The sequence below is a fragment of the Balaenoptera physalus genome (assembly GCF_965194825.1).
Source record: "Balaenoptera physalus genome assembly, chromosome: 14".
Classification (NCBI taxonomy): Eukaryota; Metazoa; Chordata; class Mammalia; order Artiodactyla; family Balaenopteridae; genus Balaenoptera; species Balaenoptera physalus.
Genome location: NC_138893.1, coordinates 77,968,164 through 77,985,799, shown reverse-complemented (window position 1 = coordinate 77,985,799; position 17,636 = coordinate 77,968,164). Strand labels below are relative to the sequence as shown.

Below are 17,636 nucleotides of genomic sequence, written 5' to 3'. Positions count from 1 at the left end.
CGCAAGCCACAACTCCTGAAGCCCATGTGTCTAGAGCCCATGCTCTGCAACAAGAGAAGCCACCGCCACACACTGCAACAAAGAGTAGCCCCCGCTCACCGCAACTAGAGAAAGCCTGCACACAGCAACAAAGACCCAACGCAGCCAAAAATAAATAAATAAATAAATAAATAAAAAATGAAAAGAATTCTGAGTCCTATGGATGCGACAGGCATGAACAAGCAAGCACTGCCATCCACAAGGAATTACAGCTTTTGATGGCCCAGGACCAGAGTAAGATGGCCATCATTTATGGAGGATGTTTGGGAGAGTCTTTCTGGAGGGTGATTAGTAAACTGAGACTGGAAGGGTTCAGAGGAACCACCTGTGAAGAGACGAGAGGGTGGGTGGGTATAGAAGGAGACACGAGGGGTTTGGGCCCCAAGGTTAAACAAGGAAATAACATATTTACACATTATACACACTGAACAAGAAACAAAAAATGGGAGTAGAAAGGGGAGGTTACCAAGGAAGGGGTTTTTCAGAAACACAGAAATTTCACCTGAAACCTACAGGATGAGACAGAGCATCCATCCAAAGACAGAAGAAGAAAGAATGGCATTTGCAAAGGTCCTGGGGCAGGAGTGAGTGGGGCCTGTTTGGTGAAGCCAAAGAAGCCAGGGAGTCTGGAGTGGGGTGGGTGGGAGAGCCCATAATGAGGGCAGACAGATGGGTAGTGGGCAGGCACGTGGGGCACTAACAGCTAACACCTGGTGTATTAGAGGTACTCAAGGATTACAACTGGGGTGGGAAACACGGCCACATTTACATTTTAAGGAGTCTCCTTTCCCCAGGTCACCGACAACCTCCATGTGGCTGAAGTCCCTGGGCACTCCGAGGCCTCATGTCACGTAAGCCGCAGGTGTCATTCCACGTCGGCGACCCGCGCTCATCTTCACTTAGCTCCCAAGGACGCTCCCCACTCCCACCCCAACTCTCCTGGCTTCCCCTCGCCCCTGCCCCCGGCCGCTCCCTTCCCGTCTCCTTTGCTATTTCATTTCCCTGACACTTTGACACTTGGGAACTTCATGGCCCAGAAGGGGCTTCCCCTCCTTGCTTTCACTAATTATTCGGCCTTGGATGCCCACAGAGCCATTCTTCTACCACCTTCCCTCCCGGGCACATATCCTAACACGGCTCACATGCATCTTTTTATTTATATGTGTTATGTGTATTATTTTCTAGGAAATGTAGTCATTGCACAGCCCAGGCAGTAGCCTCTAGAGCACAGGTCTCCTCTCTCTGCCACACTCCCAGGTCTGTCCTTCCTGGCGCCCTGGTCAGCCTGTCTTGTGTCGGGGTGTTACCAGAAACCTCTTTCCGCAGTCTCCCCCTCCTCGGCCTGATCAGGACGTTTCCCCAGAGCTGATCCCCTCCCCAACGCCTGCTCTGACCACGCCCCAGGACGACCTCTCCGGGGGCTCCTGAGAGAACAATCTCTCATCCAAACGATGGTCTGTTAACTCTCCTCACGAGACGTGTGAAGGGAAACGTGCAGCCACTGAAGGCCTGGCTCGTCTCTCTGCCAACCAACCCCCTTCATTCACTCACCTCACTTCAGTCACTGAACCAGCTGCCTGGCTGCCCGAGCGCCGGCCTCGTGCCAGGCTTACTGTAGACAACACGCAGGGAGGGGCAACAGAAGGAACCAGGCGAGGACAAGGGGCACAAACGCAACATGATGGAGGGGGCACACTCTGAAGCCACCTGCCAGCCAGCTGCCCTCGGCCACACTCCCATCCCACTTTGGGCCTCAGGGTCTCCACGTGTGACGTGGGTTTGCTACGAATGCCTACCTCTGGGCAGCGTGCTGCAGAATGAATACGGTGATACAGTGATGACGCAGGAGGTGGCATGAGACGCCTTAACCAGTGCTGGCTGGGCCCCGCATGCACGGGATCGGAGGGACCCTGGCTGGGAAACCCTGAGGGTAGGACACCTGCTTCGCTGCGGGGTGGGGATCAGGTAATGTTACTTGGAGGGGGAGTTTCTAGGGGGTTGCAGACAAAAACTAAGCATAGAGTAGTTGCTCCTTGAGTTTTTATTCACCGGTTTAGCAGGAACTATATTAACAAATAAAGACTCTAGTTTCATATAAACAGTGTTTACCAAAAAAACCTTGTTTCTCCAGCGGGTGGGGAAAGTATAAAATTCTGAATTTTCACTTTGAATATGGCCCAAGTTAGAGGAACTCAGCCACTTGCAAAGCTGAGCCTCCCTCTCCCGAAAGAAACTCAAGGCTTCCTGGGTGACCTGGAGCCCTGAGAGAGACTTGAGCTTCCGTATCACACACCAGCTCTAGGTTTTTATGGAGATCTGGGCTTCTTTTTCTGCCCTGAACAGCTGCCTTTTCCCCGAGGGGAAGAGAAAGCCAAGGGTCTTTGTGCTTCAGGCCTAGAGCCCAGCTGCCGGCCATCTGCCACCCAGATGAGGCTTCCTGGGCTGCGTCTCCCAGCCAGATCCAGCACCGGGTGCCCCAGAAAGAAGCCCAGTCCCCAGCGTTCTCCGGAAGCCCATGGAGGCCCCTACCTGAGCCTGTGGTCTGGGGAGCTGGGGAGAAGGTAGAAGTGCAGCTGTCAGAGGCCCAGGTTGAGGAAGGGGGTTGGGGGAGTGGGTGCCAGCCACAGATGGAAAGGCTGGGGAATGTGCAGCTTCCAAGACCCTGGTGCGCCAAGGACCACCCAGGACCTCAGGGGTAGAGCTGCCCCCAGAGGCTGCCTGGTAAAGGCAGAAATCTCATGACATCCTGACTGACTTATCTCCCGTTAGGGGTCAAGCCCTGCCACTTGAGTCACCACTTAACATTTGATATTCGGGCCTTAGGGCTGTCCTCTCTGGAAGGGGGGTCTGAAGGGCTCACCCACTTATTCCAACAGCACTCAGACTGCAGGGGTTACAAAGGGGCCAGAGAGAGAGAAAGCCGTGGAGGACACAGGGTTCCATCCCTTGTTTACGGGACAAGCTCCTGCTCCTGCTCTAGGAAGCCCAGTGGGACAGGACTGGCCTTGGACCCTTACCCCCGGGGGCCACAGGTCCAGCCCTGCATGTCCCTGAGTGGTCAGGGGCTGGGATTATACCGTTGCCTCTTAATTCCCAACTCCAGCCCAGCCCCGTGGGCCAGGATAGCCAGCGCACCCCGAACTGCCTTCTGAAATGAAAGAGGCAAAGGAAACACCCCTCTGGTTCTGTCCTGACTCTGCAGATCATGGCCCAGGGCTCCCCAAGGGGTTAATCCCCTAATTCCCAGCAACCTCAGGTCTTCAGGACAGAGGTCACAGCCTCATCTCAATCCGCTTGGTCATTGCTCAGACCTGTCTCTGGCATGAGATGGTGGGGGGGCTGGCGGTGGGAGACACGGTGTATGGGCTCCCGCTCTCACATCTAGGCCCTGACCCACGCAGCTGTGGGGCCCTGTGAAAGCTACTTCGGCTTCCCCATCTATACATGCAGGTAACACAGGGTGTCACCTCACTGTGTTGCAGTGAAGAAGAAATGAGATCAGTGAGTAGCTCGGTCCCTTACACACTAGACGCTCTCACCCCTACCACAAGCCCAGCCTGGGAGGGCCTCTGGAAGGCCTGGGCTCAGGACGCTGACCGCACGGCCGCAGACGTGAGGGGCAGCCCCGGCACACCCAGGCCCACACGGAGCCCTGAGATCTGTGCCGTGTGCTGCCCTCGGCACACGCCAGGGAGGCAGGGGCTGGTCAGCGTCCAGGCCGTGGGGGAAGGTGAGCGAGGGGATTGACTGCCGACACGGGTGGGATTTCCACTAAATTCGCATCGCCTTGGTCTGAGGGAGAGGCAGGGGAACCTCGTGACTATCCTCACGAGGAGATCTGAGCCTGGCACCAGGAGGCCCCCTCCTCCTGCTAAATCAGAGGGGCCTGGCTTTGCCAGGGGGGCGGCAGTGGGTGGGCAAGGCCCAGCCTGGGGTCCGGGAGATCTGAGAGTTGGGGTCCTAGAGAAGAGGAACACGGCTCTGTTCCACCCAGATGCCTCCACGGTGCGGCCAGGCCCGGTCCCACCGGCACTAAAACACAAGCTTTTTCGGAACTTCCCAGGGGAACTCGCTTCTTCCGAAATGGCCATAGCATGCCGTCTTCTGGTAGATGGGCTTCTTCAAATCCAAGTCCCTGCATGTTCAGCAGAAAAAAAGGTCATTTCTAATGGAAAAGGAGCAGAGTTTCCTTCTCTGAATTTGGGCACAGGAGCGATTAAGAGACTACGACGGTCTGTGTGGGTGGTGTTACCCACCCGAGAACAACTGCCCGTTAAGTGTTCTGTCTCTGCCATGCCACGTCTTACGAGGTGACTGCCAATGGTGCTTAGGAAACAGGCTCAGGGTTCAGGGACAGCCCGACTGATCACACAAATGCACCAGGAACCAAGGATTTGAACTCTGGCCTACTCTCCACTCCACTCACCTGGCCCAGACCGACATCAACACTGCCAAGCTCCAGGCAGCAGGGTTGGCAGCAGAAACGAGAGCAGGTGGGGCTGGACTTGCCGACTAAATTCCCAGCCAACGGGCCTCATTATTATTTTCCTAAGATCCCCCACCTGCTCAAAGATGGCCCCCCTGCGGTCAGTGTCTGCTGGGCCAGCAGGGACCCAACCCAGCCGCCTTCAACCTGAAAACCAGACATCCTGTATTTGGGGTTTGCACTGTGCTGGACCAAGAGCCTGAAGCCCCTCCTGCTTCCTGGAGGCTGAACATCCTTCCTTCTGCTTCCCTTTCCAATGAGCTGAGCGCCAGGTGAGGGAAGAGGGTCCTGCCCAACAGAGGGGGCGGTCCTTTTACCTGACGATGACGCCAGGCCGAAGGTCAAAGTTCTTGTTGACCACATCCAGCAGCTCTTTCTCTGTCTTCTGGGAGGTTCCGTAGGTGAAGATGGAAATGGACAGTGGCTCGGCCACACCAATGGCATAGGACACCTTCCAGAAGAGTCCAGGGTCAAGGACGGGCCCCTTGCAGAGACCCTGACATCCTCAGGGAGGGGACGCTAAAACCACACACGCCCTGCCCAACACGTTCCCACAGCCCCCCATCTGCCTAGAAATCCCTGCCATCTTCACGGTGGGAGGTTTCTGTACGTGCCTCGCTGCCTGAAGACTTATTTTCCCACTCCCAGGTTTGCAGGGCACCGGCCACAGAGCCCAACACGACACACACAGAGTCGCATCCTCTGGCAAAGTGTGGGCCTTCCCCTAGGCCAGGGTGCCCTTACTCAGGGTAGACCTGGGGGTCCGAGCGGCGTGGGGTCCGACCCACCTGCACAAGCACTCTCCGGCAGAGCCCCGCCTTCACCAGGGACTTGGCCACCCAGCGGGCAGCGTACGCGGCCGAGCGGTCCACCTTGGTGTAGTCCTTCCCGGAGAAGGCGCCCCCGCCGTGCGCCCCCCAGCCGCCGTAGGTGTCCACAATGATCTTACGGCCAGTGACGCCCGCATCCCCCTGCAGAGGGAAAGGAAGACACAGAGGGAGGATGTGGGAGGAGGGGGCGGCCAAAGCACTGCAGTGGCCGCTGGACCACAACTTGCAGGCGGTCCCTGAAGCTTCTGGGGACACACGTTCCAAAGACCCCTTGGCTGCGAGTCAGCCAGAAACCCCGGGCTCTAATCCCAGTTTAATCACTGACTAGTCACAGAAGTCAGGTCACCTGTCAGAGCCTCGTCAGAAAGGGCAAAAGATGGGCCAGCTGGGGTCACAGCCCGCTCGTGAAGTCTTTGTTTGTAGGAGTTAATCATAATGGAGAAATCCAAGTGCAGGAGGAAACCGCGCTGTGACAAATACACCCCGGGCTGTGCCCCGGCTGGTGCCACCCGGCAAACGTTAAGTTGCCCATTTCCTCAAGTGTCTGCTCTGTGCATCTCTGTCAACAAAGACGTTTGGGGGCGGGGGGGGGTCTCTATGTTTCTATGTTAAATGATGCGGGGAAAGTCTGCATACTATACCATCCCCCCCTACCCCGCTTAGAGATCCACAGTTCACAGCAGCATGCCAAGGCCCTGAGAAGTCCAGCAGGAAAACACAGTGAGCTGTGCCTTCCTTTCACCCTGGGTTTCTGCGCTACTTTGGCTATAGGACCCAACCTGGGGGCTCCACTTTGTGGCAACATGTCCACAGGGAGGTGCCGCGGCACTGGTCAGCGGCCTCTCGGAGGGGCTAGGGAACTCTCCAACTGCTCACGCCGGCTGCACAGGAGAAAGGGGCAGCCCCGTGTCCCCATCTAAAACACAGCCCCACCTTGGTGCCCACGAGAGCTGCAGGTCACGTGTGGCCAAGACCCAGGAAGCACCACCCAGGCAAGCTCAGTGCCCATGATGGTGAGTTAGCCCCAGGCAGGGTCAGGTGGCAGCTGGACACGTATGAGACGTCTCGAGGGGGGAGGGCCAGGCAGCACTGAGGGGGAGCCTCCTGGGGACATGTCCCCAATTCCTCCTGTACTCAAGGGCGCACAGCAGGCTTCACAGAACGAGCTGACTTCACATTTCGTCCAGGGCCAGACCTACCTGGCCGAGCCACACAAAGCCACCACCCTCCTGTGGCCTTTGCACTCAGGGAGGTAAGCAAAGTCAGGGCCTCATTCAGAGCCGAGGACGCACCTGGGGGCCTCCGATGACAAACCGCCCGCTGGGCTGCAGGTGGTAGATGGTGTCCTCGTCCAGGTACTGGGCCGGCACCACGGCCCTGATCACCTGCTCCTTCAGGGCCCTGCGCATGTCCTCCAGCGTTATGTCTTCGTTGTGCTGCACGGAGATGACGATGGTGTGGATGCGCACGGGGATGACCGCGCCGCTGTCCTGCGTGTACTGCACTGTCACCTGGCGGGAGGCAGCGAGGGAGGAAACGTCGTGAGGCCCTGCCCTGAGCTGAGGACACATCGCTGCCAGGCGCAGGTGCCCAGAAGGCAGGCAGGGCTCCCAGGAGCCAGAGGGACCTCCTGTCCTCAAAGGGCCTTCAGGAAAGTTCATCTGACACGTTCTTAAACTGAATAACTGCCTGGCGCTGTGAGATGACTGGGCATGAGGCACAAGCTATTCCCACCTGTGACCACAATCAGTGCCACTTGGAGACTCAGGTGTCACAGAGTTTCCGCTCTGTGACCCACTAGACTCCACTCCTCCTACCTCAGAGGCTTCTGGGTGCCAGCAAATGTCCCTCTGCCAAAGCCCGGTCTTGACCCTCCGTGGCCCAGGACCAAGACACCCCAGCTCCCACCAAGGAACACAGGAGTCCACAGGCCACATGCCCACTGCCCCGGCCCCCTCAGTGGAGGAGCTCTGGCAGCATATGGGGCCAGGGGCCTTGCCTGCTGGAGGGACAGGGTGAGAGGGACTCGAGCCAGGGAGACTGAGCTAGAGGGAGCAGCAGCAAGCTCTGGGTTACCAGCCTCTGTGTGTTTGGACAAAAGCAAGGAAAAGCAGAGAGCGCGTGGAGGGAAGGATCCTGCCTGCAGCTGCCTCGCAGGGCAGGCCACAGGGACAGAGCTGGGGTTCACTCCCTCCAGCGTGGGTCAGTTCTGTGCCCACTCTATGTATTATTGATGAATATTTAAACCATCCCAGCAAGATCAGCATTCCTGTCTCCACTTTACAAATGAGAAAGACCAGGCTCTGAGAAGTGAAACAACTTCCCTGAAGTCACACGCCAGTCAGTGAAAAGCCCAAGAGCCAAACACTGCTCTGCCTGCCCCCAAAGCTTGTGTCACGCCCAGAGCAGCACAGAGAAAATGCTTTTGCACTCTGTCCTCTACCAACACATCAGGGAGTGCGAGAGCCCGACATCACAGCCTGATCTGTCCGGTGACGAAGGAGAGCAGCCTGGGCACCCTGGGCTTACAGAGCGAGAGGGAAAGGGATGGTGAGGATGGCAGATGAGGCTGGGAAAAGAAAAGAGAAGCCAGCAATTGACTGAGTGTGTACTGTACGCGACAAGCCATGCCAAAAGCTGTGAGCAGCTGTTAACAGCCCCACTTTAAAGACAAGAAAGCTGAGGTTCCAGAACATAAATACTCTGGTCAAGATCACACAGCCAGCAAAGGCGGGCTGTGACCTTGCGCTGTGCGGCCTGGTGCCCGCGGCTCTGCCCAGCACAAGGTCGTCACCCAAGACCCTCAAGGCTGGAGCCACAGGTCCCGTCGCTACCTGAGGCAGCGTGGACCCACAAGGGCAGTGCCCAGAGGGGCTGTGCGCCTGCAGGAGCGCAGCTATGCTGGACGGTCTGGTAGGGACGCTGGCCGGCAGGCACGTGACTGCTCCCCACCCCAAGGGCCTTGACGGGACCACAGGGCAGCCAACAGTGGCTCCTGGGGCTATGCCTGAGGCGAGGTCCCGGCCTGCCCAAAGGCCCCTCAGATATCCATCAAACACGGGACGTGTATCAAACTCTATGTCCTGCCTGGTCCAAAGAGCCATAGGGTGGGATCCAGAAGAAGGAAGAGAAAGAGCCCTGACCCCACGATGCCTGATCCTGGTGAGATGGGCAGAGGCACACCCCTGTGCTCTGAGAGCAGCCCTTTAATGCCGGGCTGCATGCACACAGGGCCCTGTGACAGGGAGCTGGAGTTGAGGGCTTGGCGGGCTCCAGAGGGGAGGCCCTGTGGCGGCTCTGGGACCAGACCTGCTGCATCTGGCCTCAGGAGAAGGCTCCTATCCCGCGCAGCTGCTGAGGCCCATCTCCACTGCTACCGGACTCCCCTGCTCTGCCACAAACCCCAAGCAGAGCTGTGGCAGAGCAAAGGGCCCCAAGCATCGCTCTTATCTCATCACGTCAGCAAGATGTGGGGAAAAGTACACCGTGGAAAACACAACTCTGGCCAGGTACAAAAATAGCCATCCGTACTGCCACTCAGTTCTCAGTATCAGCAGCAAGAATTTGTTCAGGTGGAAAGGTTCATCCTGTTCACAGTCAACACTCTGGGTAGATGATGAAAATCCTTTACCAGTAAGGTATAGAGGAGAAGGCCCAGACACTGTTCCTGGCAGGGTGCCCGTTCCGGCGCAGCAGCCTCGCGGAGGCCGGCCGAGGGCCTCAGGGAGCGGCTCCGTCAGCAGACCCCCCGCACCCTCTCTGATGCCCGCTGGCTCAGGGCCTGCCTGCGGCAGGGGAGTGAGGCCGACTTTGGTATCCAAGGTAGCACTTGTAAGAGAATTCAGTGTCTCCTTGCAAGAAGGGAAAGCCTGGAAGAGCCCATCCTCCCCTCCCTCCCTCACTGCCTTCTGGACTCAGAAACCTTCTATTACTAAGCAAATACAGGAGGCCTTTCCTACTTCAGCGGGTCCAGTAGGTGGACCCTCCAGTCCTTACCCTCAGGCAGCCAGAAGGAAACCCAAGTCACTCCACTTACTTCCTCCCATCCCTGCTCTAGGACTTCCTTTTCTGTGAATCGCCAACCTGCTTCCCATCACAGCACAGCTCTGGCACAGGACGGGGAGGCCTCTTTTCTTTTGGTACCATCACAATCTACACATTTTAGCTCTCCTGCCCACAGCCTCAAAGAACACCTGAGGGACACTCAGGATTCCACTTCTCACCATGGGGGTCATGTGGGTAACACCAGAAGTCCCAAGGGAGGGTTTCTTTTAGGCCACAGAGGTACTCCCTTGCCCCAGGTACAGCCGATCTGCAACTTCTGCCTTGTGTGGCCTTACACTTGGGGTGAGAAGGATGCACCTCTGTGAAGCTGGAGTAACGGGACAGAGTCGCGTGCACCGCGCTGAGCTATAAAACCACGTGAGCCAAATTCCAAGTGCGGGGTCAAGAGGAGGTCCCACCTGAGGGCGGTCAGGGAAGATCATGAGGAGGTGGGAACCACGCTGGCCACTGACGGACAGGCGGGGACCAGAGAAAGCTTCCAAGGAAGGCGAAGTGTGGGAGCACAGGTGCAAAGCACCAAGAAAAAAAGGGGAACATGAGTGAAAGGATATGGTTTAAGCAAGGACTGGGGGTGGGGACAGAAGAAGGTAAAGCTGGAAGACCATACAAGGCGTTAAATACCAGAACAAGTAGGAAGGAAGCAGAAAGTTGCAGACAATTCTGAGCAGATACAAGGAAATTAAAAGTGAAGCCCAAAAGGAATTAACTGAAGTTTCCAGGGAGGGAGAACCTTTGGGAGGACACAGCACTGTTCCTGGGCCTGGCCTGGGAAATGGGGCTGGAGCGGAAGGGATGCGCTAGAGGGAAAACGGGAGCCCAGGTAGAGTGGAGACAGACAGGGCCGGGGAAAGGTGGGCTCCATCGCACTCCTTCAGCTGAGGAGAGCTCCCGGGGCCCGCGTGTTTGCAGGGTGAATGAGAAATGGGGCTGGTGATTCAGTTAGACCTGCAGGTGGAAGATTTGGAAGTGGAGTGTGCAGAGGTGAAAGCTGGATTCACAAGCGTGGGCAGGAGGAAAGAGCGTGGAAGAGGAAGTGCCAAGACCCCGCTGGAGTGTGGAAGAAGAGCTGGGGAAGGAAGCCTTGAGGAAAGGGGCCATCAGGGCCGTCAGGATGTGGGGAGAGAAGGCAGACAGGCCGCCTCTGCGTGTGGCAACACTTGCATCACAACCGGCCTTCAAATGCAGACTTCGGTGCGGATTTCATCACCGCAGGGAGCACAAGGGCCAGGGCGGCTTGCCACAGAGAGTCAGAATCGGCAAAGCCTTTTCATGAGAAACAAAGCAAAAGGGCCATAGCGAGCTGCAGACGGTACTTGTTCACGGTGTGTTCAAGGTTTGCTCAAGATGTGGAGACCTGATAGGCAGCGACGGAAAGTCTGAAAACTGTTACAGAGGAGGTTTGTGGCAGGAATTGGGGAATCATATTACTAGAGTCAACTTATACTAAGAAAGCCCCCCCACTGAAAACCTAGAACTGCTCTTTGCATTTTTCTGTGTTTTTTGAAATTTTTCATAATAAAATGTTGGGGGCAGGGGAGAAAAGATCTGGAGCTGAAGATTTTTGAAATAAATAGTTCTTTTCAGAATCAACAATTCTTTGAATGCCCAGACGGAACATTTGGATCTTAACAACGATCAGAATCAAGAGGGAGGGGGGTGGTGTTTGAGGCACGTGTCTGGAGCCCCACGGGGGGGTGGAGGGCAGGGGCTCACCTGCGTCTTGGAGTCGGGCCGCAGCCAGGGGAGCTGCCCCGAGCGCCGCAGTTCCGCCATGCGGGCATTGAGTCTGTGCGCCAGGATGATGGTGAGGGGCATGCACTCCTCCGTCTCATCTGTGGCGTAGCCGAACATCAGGCCCTGCAGCGGACACCTGCTTCAGACCACAGGCTACAACGCTCCTCAAACCTAAAGCCCCACTGGCCCTCCATCCTCGCGGGTATGCAACTTTTGCACTGGGCACTCGTGGAGGGGAAGACGTGGTCCCCGAACTCAACACTCTAGAAGGGGAGACAAGCCCACACCGGGTGTCCCCCAGCCCTCCCTGCCCTCAAGTCGCTACCCTGAAGAAGGGGTGACTCACTCCAGGCATGGGGGCGGGGGGGTCTACCCCACAGTGCATTCAGTCCATTACGCATGAACTTCCCCGGCTAGCCCCTCACACAGAGCACACTGCACTGCCGTCCTGACGCAGGGCCAACGCTCAGCGTTTAGTGACCTGATCTCCGGCACCGACATCCTCTTCGTTTCTGTCCAGATGGACACACTGGGCAATATCCGGGGACTGCTGCTCCAAAGCCACCAGCACGTTGCAGGTCTTGAAGTCAAAGCCTAGGCACAAGGAGAGCAGGCCTGAGCAGAGGGAGGCTGGAGCTCCTGGGGGACTGCTCGGCGCACGACAGGGCATTTAGCGGCGTGGGTGGTCTCTCTACCATCCGTCTGGGCCCAGAGCTGAGGCCCAGGACGGGGAACGTCAGTATCCTTCCCATCCTATCACGTGCAACTCTTTAGTCAAAAAAAATCCTCCACAGTGTATTAAATTACACCTTGATTAAAAATATATATCCTACACAGAGCAGCAGTATGAAGACCAAATAACAGCTACAGTTGCCCTGGCTGAAGGGCAGGTGGGTGACTCACGGCCCTGCCCCCTTTGCCTCTCCCAGAGGCACCTCCCAGGACCCAGGTGGAAAATCACTGCACTGAATGAACATCAAGGGCCCTTTCAACACTGCCGCTCAGAAGCCCAGGCATACGCCAAACCCAAGCATCAAATATACTGAACAATACGGTGCATGTGAACTATCCAGAGACACTCCCAGAGCCAGAGTCCCCTGAGCCCGAGATGTGCCTGAGGCCTGGAGCAAAATGCAAAAACCACACCTCTGGAGGCCGAGGCCCCTTCAGGCCATCCCCAAAGCTCAAGCACAGAGATGGAGGCCGGTCCCCCCCAGGGTGGGGACAGCGGGCTGGGGCCTGGGACATGGAGTCTTGGGTAGCAGCAGCCCAGGCCAAGGAGCCCTGAGAGGGAGCCGCCGGGCAGACAGCACAATCTCCCCGACACTCGTCCTCACTGGGCTCAGCTACAGGATGGACACAAGTGAGGAGCTAAAACGCAGAGGCCGCACCACAGGGACACGTATCAGTGACAAGATGACTGTCACCCTTTCCAGTCTGTCCTCCTACCCATGTGGCCAGAATGGGCTTATTAAAACAAACAAAACCACAAAAAAGCCTAGGTTCAATCTATTGTTTATGTTCATGCTTCAAGAGGGGACCTACCGCCAAAGGAAGTAAACCGGAAACTGCTCAGCTCCAGCCAGGCCTTCCCAGCTGAGAGCTCTCAGCCAACAGGAACTCAGGCTTAGCCTTAAACATGACCTCCTTTTCCACCTCCACTAGGGCTCTCTGCCTAGGATTCTCCTCCTCTGCCTCCCATCCCCCTCCACAAGTCCATCTAGCTCTCCGAAAACGTCCTTGGACGGTCCCCCCCACCCCCGCAGCTCTTCACTGCACACTCTGCCTCCGACTGGCCGCCGGGCACCTCGTACTGTATCACTAATGCCAGGCAGTGCCCCCACTCAGGAGCCATCAGGCCACCTCTGTCCTCTGCAGCCCCTGTTTGCAGTGCAGGTTTCTGAAGGCACAAACCAAGGAACAACCTTTAGGGTACAATCTTTAGCTGCCAAGGACTCAACTCATCACTCCGGGTCTAAATAATAAATCTTCTTAGCGCTGAAAATTAAAGGCTCCAAGTGATTCAGGAGAACAGAGTTCAGGGGACTAAGGGGAGAGGAGGAGGGCTTGGAAAGGGCAGTGAGCCCAGCAACTGTGCAGCAAAGAGCAGGGGGAGCCACTAGCCTAGGGCCTTGTGACTGCAGCCCAGCCCGCAGCCTGCTGGCCCGCTTGGCGCAGGCGCACTGACAGGCAGAGGGGGGCTCGCTCCCGCTCCTCCCTTTCCAGGGGACGTTATACCTCCGGCGAAACGTTCCTGCTGCCTAACGCAGAGCAAGGTTCGCTCTTGAATAAGGTCTAAATGTACATAAACAAGTCGGCTCTTCCTGGTAGAACAGGGCGAAGGCTCTGCGTGGTAACATCCGGAGGCTGCTGCTCTGGGACGACGCGTCTCCTCCGCGGACACCCCGCATGCTGGCTGGGAGAACCAACCTGTACTCACTGGTTTCCTCCCAGCGATTCTTGATACACCCCCAAAGCTTTCGTGTGCTCAAGTGAGCCCTTTGGGCGAGCCAGGAGGTGGCTGCACTGAGCTTCTGCGTGTCCGCGCCCGCACGCAGAGAGAGCCTCTCTCACTTACGGAGATGCGTGCACGTCACCCCAGCCTGCCCTGACCCACAAAGATGCCACACGTCAGCCCAAACAACCAATAAGTAGAACGTAGTGCACACTGGCCCTAGGATCTGGCCCTCGCACCCTGTCCTTTCACACCCTCCAGGCTGGGCCCCTTCCCAGCCTGCCCAGTCCCAGGTGTGGGAGTCTGCTTCAGGGCCCTCAGTTCTCTCCAGCTCTCACCCCCACCCCATCACAGGGCTCCTCCTCAACTCCCGCCAGGGCCTGGGTCCCTTCGCTGGCTTGTAGGCTCCCACGCTGCCTGGCACTGGAGCTACCCTGGGCCAGCCTGTCTCCTCTGCCTGCTTTTGGCACCCGTTCTGGACTGAGTCACCTTCTTTGTCTGTGTGGGGAAGCAGCATAACTTAGTAGAAAGTGCAGGAGTCCCAACCGGGGGGGTGGGGCAGCCACTTACTGACCGTGTCACCTTACACAAGTTACTGACATATGGAAGCTTCAACTTCCTCATCTGCATAAGGAGCAGAGCAGAGTTCCTCGAACAGTTAGGTAGGAAGATGCACACAGAGACCAGCCCCAGAGCCCGGCAGAGGACACGTCCCCAACAGAGGGCAGCTCCTTGTACTGGGAGCTTCTTCCTCTTCCGAGATGGCAGGACCATAAACAAGACCAGAGTCAGCCACGGCTGGACAGGGGCTGATCCGCCTGAGCTGCCACACTGTTGTGCCAGAGGCTGTGAGCCCTGGACCCTGGCAGGCGGGCCTAGGAGCGTTCTTCCCCCGGGAGGTATCTGCTCTTCCAGGAGACGGAGAGCCTCAGGCGGGACTCAGCCCTGGGGGCCCTGGCCTCACCCTTGGCCGAGTCGTCGTAGCCGATGTGCTTGATGGTGTCCCGCACCACCCGCTGGTAGTCCACCATGGCCATGGAGGTGATCTCCCCGCACAGCAGCACCATGCCCGTCTTACACACCGTCTCTGAAGGGAAGGAGACAGGTTAGTGGCCACGTGCTGGCGAAGGGGGCTCCACACCTGGACCTCTCACAGTGCTGAGAAAGAGACACGCAAGGAACCGCACAAGGAATGGACTCCAGAAGGAAAAATCATGACGCTAATAAGGAGAGTAAATCCTGGCACAAGTGCTGACCATCTTCACAGGCCACCCGGAGAACTGCGGTTCGGAAAGAATTGGTCACACCTGAGTTTTCATACCTCGCACTTATTATTGCATACTTGCCTGACCTTGAACTACTTATTCAGCCTCAGCTGTTGGATGAAGATAATCATAAGACTGCTGTGTGGATTAGAATGAGACACTGGCTGTATGCGGTCATAAAGAATGTAGAATGCAGCCAACATACGTGAGGCCTCTCCTGCCCCCTTACTGCTAAAACTCCACTGCAGGCTTTAGGTGTGGGGTCCTGAGCAGAGAATCAAGGCAGGTTATTTGTAAAGATGTCAGGGCGAAGTCCACCCTCAGAGGGGCACAGGTCCCCACAGTGCTCATTCTGGGGGCTAGGGTGGCCCTGGAGAGGGAAGGGTGGGTCTGTGCAGCAGAAAGGACAGGGTGCTGACCGTGAGGAGATCGGGGCTCTAATCTCCACGCCGGGACCCCTACCCCATTACCTTGGCCAAGACCCTGATTAAGCTGCACCCAAGATCTCCCTCAGTAAAGTGAGGGGGCTAGACCTATCACCCCTGGAGCCCTCCAGGCTCTGAAGTCCCCGGCTCTCTGCTACGCTGAAAGCTTCAACACAGGCAAAGGTTTCAAGCTCAGCCCACTCAGGTCTCCAGCAGGAGGGATCAGCGTTTCTTACCGCAGGCCACCTTGGCACTGGGGTCCTGCTTGAGATGCGCATCCAGCACTGCATCGCTGATCTGGTCACAGATCTTATCTGGACAAGAATGAACGTGTGTAAGAATCACAGGAATATGAAGCCTAGCAAACTGAAATGTTAAAATAATTAGCTATTTCGTCAGTTTACATATCAAATCTACCTAAGAGGACACTTTTTAAATATAAGAAATTATAATTTTTTCGAAATTTTTATTTCTTCCCACTTCTGCCTTAATATTGGATGATGTATATTATATAAAGTCATAGAAATCCCCCCCAAAAAGCAATTCACACACACACACGCACGCACGCATATTCTTCTAACTAAAAAGTATCTCATTCCTCAGCATATTCCCTTTAATTCTAACATCTAGAAAAGTCCTAGAAACAGAAGTTAAAACACTAACTGATGACATCAGTAAGATTAGGTGCCAAGAGGCAGACTAGGATGGGACAGACACATTGTACCGCTGGTTCCATAAGATGCAGTGCGCTGTGTAGAAAATACCACACCCGGTTCTGGGACTACACCTGTAAGAATCCTGTAAGAGAACCTCTGCACATTACTGCCACTGCTGTTTTGCAGAATACTTCCACAAGCAGCTCTCAGATCCTTCCCACCGTCACTCAGCCTCCTGAAAACCAGATATCCTAACAGCTGGGTTTGACCTCCTCAATCAAGGTGGGACTGACAAAGAGTTCAACATGAGCTGGCATTTCATCTTATTCTACGATTTGCCTTAAAGACTCTCTATGGTCTAGGGCTTCCCTGGTGGCGCAGTGGTTAAGAATCCGCCTGCCAGTGCAGGGGACACAGGTTTGATCCCTGGCCCGGGAAGATCCCACATGCTGCGGAGCAACTAAGCCCGTGCGTCACAACTACTGAGCCTGCACTCTAGAGCCCGCGAGCCACAACTACTGAAGCCCACGCGCCTAGAGCCCGTGCTCCACAACAAGAGAAGCCACAACAATGAGAAGCCCGTGCAACGCAACGAAGAGTAGCCCCCACTCGCCGCAACTAGAGAAAGCCCGCGCGCAGCAATGAAGACCCAACGCAGCCCAAAATAAAAACAAATCAATAAATTTTTTAAAAAAGACTCCCCGTGGTCGAGTATGTAGACACTGTGGAAAAATCCACTCTTGCTCTGGCGTTATGTTCACAAGTTCAGGAAAAAAAGTGACATCTATTTATACATATTACATCTCATTTAGTGTTCAAAAATACCCATAGAGTCTGCTCTTAGTAAATTAATAAGTTTTTTTCCAGCTTTATTGGGGTATAATTGGCATATAAAAATCTGCATATAATTAATGTATGTAATTTGGTAAGTTTGGTCATATGTACATACTTGTGTTACCATCACCACAGTCAAGGTTTAATAAACATCCATCACCTCCAAAATTTCCTTGTGCCCCTCCTGTCATTTTTTAAATTTTTAAATTAAGAATGCAGGTCCAGAATCAAGCATTTCTGCTTTTGAAAATGCCCATTAAGTTCTGTAGTTAAAATGTTAGTTAACCTGAAGGTGAATTCTCTAATCTTTCCTCAGAAACTGCTACTAAACATATATTTGAGTTTTTCGATCTTCCTGCAGATCCCGGTTATAAATCTAGGTTTGCCTGAGTCCGTGCCTCTGCAGCCCCCTACCAATCACGGCCTCCTGCTGCTCAAATATCCACTTTAGACCCAGCCATCAGGCCTCCTAGGAGCCACTCACACAATGACCATGGATGACTCTGCTCGTTTAGACGACACAGGTCACATGTTTCCAAGGCACACAGGGAAATAGGATAAGGGATATTAGGGATAAAGCTGGAGTTGAGCAAGGGTATTAAGACAGCTTCACAGACTAAGATAATGCCTTAGGAGGTCCTTTCTGAACTGTTTCTTGAGGCTTTCGAAATTTCTATCAATATCACTTAGTAGTCTTAAGATAGCCAATAGTTGGTTTTCTTGGAAGTTGAAAAAGAAGCATTAATTTTATCTTTCTGATGGAGAGGAATTCAGCACTGGAATGACAAGCAGAAAGCCACCAAGGAAACTGTCTTAACGTGAACAGCTAATTTACAGTGGCAAGCGC

The 17,636-nt window shown here is 55.3% G+C and overlaps 1 protein-coding gene across 1 annotated transcript in view; it reads right to left on the bottom strand.

Annotated features, from left to right (window-relative positions):
* Positions 1 to 2,062: 2,062 nt before the first annotated feature.
* The window catches only part of MAT1A (methionine adenosyltransferase 1A), a 17,484-nt gene continuing 1,910 nt past the window's right edge, over positions 2,063 to 17,636 (bottom strand). Inside the window, exons 2-9 of the mRNA XM_082425723.1 lie at positions 15,536 to 15,613; positions 14,574 to 14,696; positions 11,636 to 11,748; positions 11,134 to 11,277; positions 6,648 to 6,866; positions 5,314 to 5,496; positions 4,843 to 4,976; positions 2,063 to 4,174 (exon numbers count right to left, since the gene is read on the bottom strand). Of these exons, the coding sequence (XP_082281849.1) occupies positions 4,072 to 4,174; positions 4,843 to 4,976; positions 5,314 to 5,496; positions 6,648 to 6,866; positions 11,134 to 11,277; positions 11,636 to 11,748; positions 14,574 to 14,696; positions 15,536 to 15,613 (1,097 nt within the window). The 3' untranslated portion in view covers positions 2,063 to 4,071. The remainder of the gene's footprint in view (positions 4,175 to 4,842; positions 4,977 to 5,313; positions 5,497 to 6,647; positions 6,867 to 11,133; positions 11,278 to 11,635; positions 11,749 to 14,573; positions 14,697 to 15,535; positions 15,614 to 17,636) is intronic.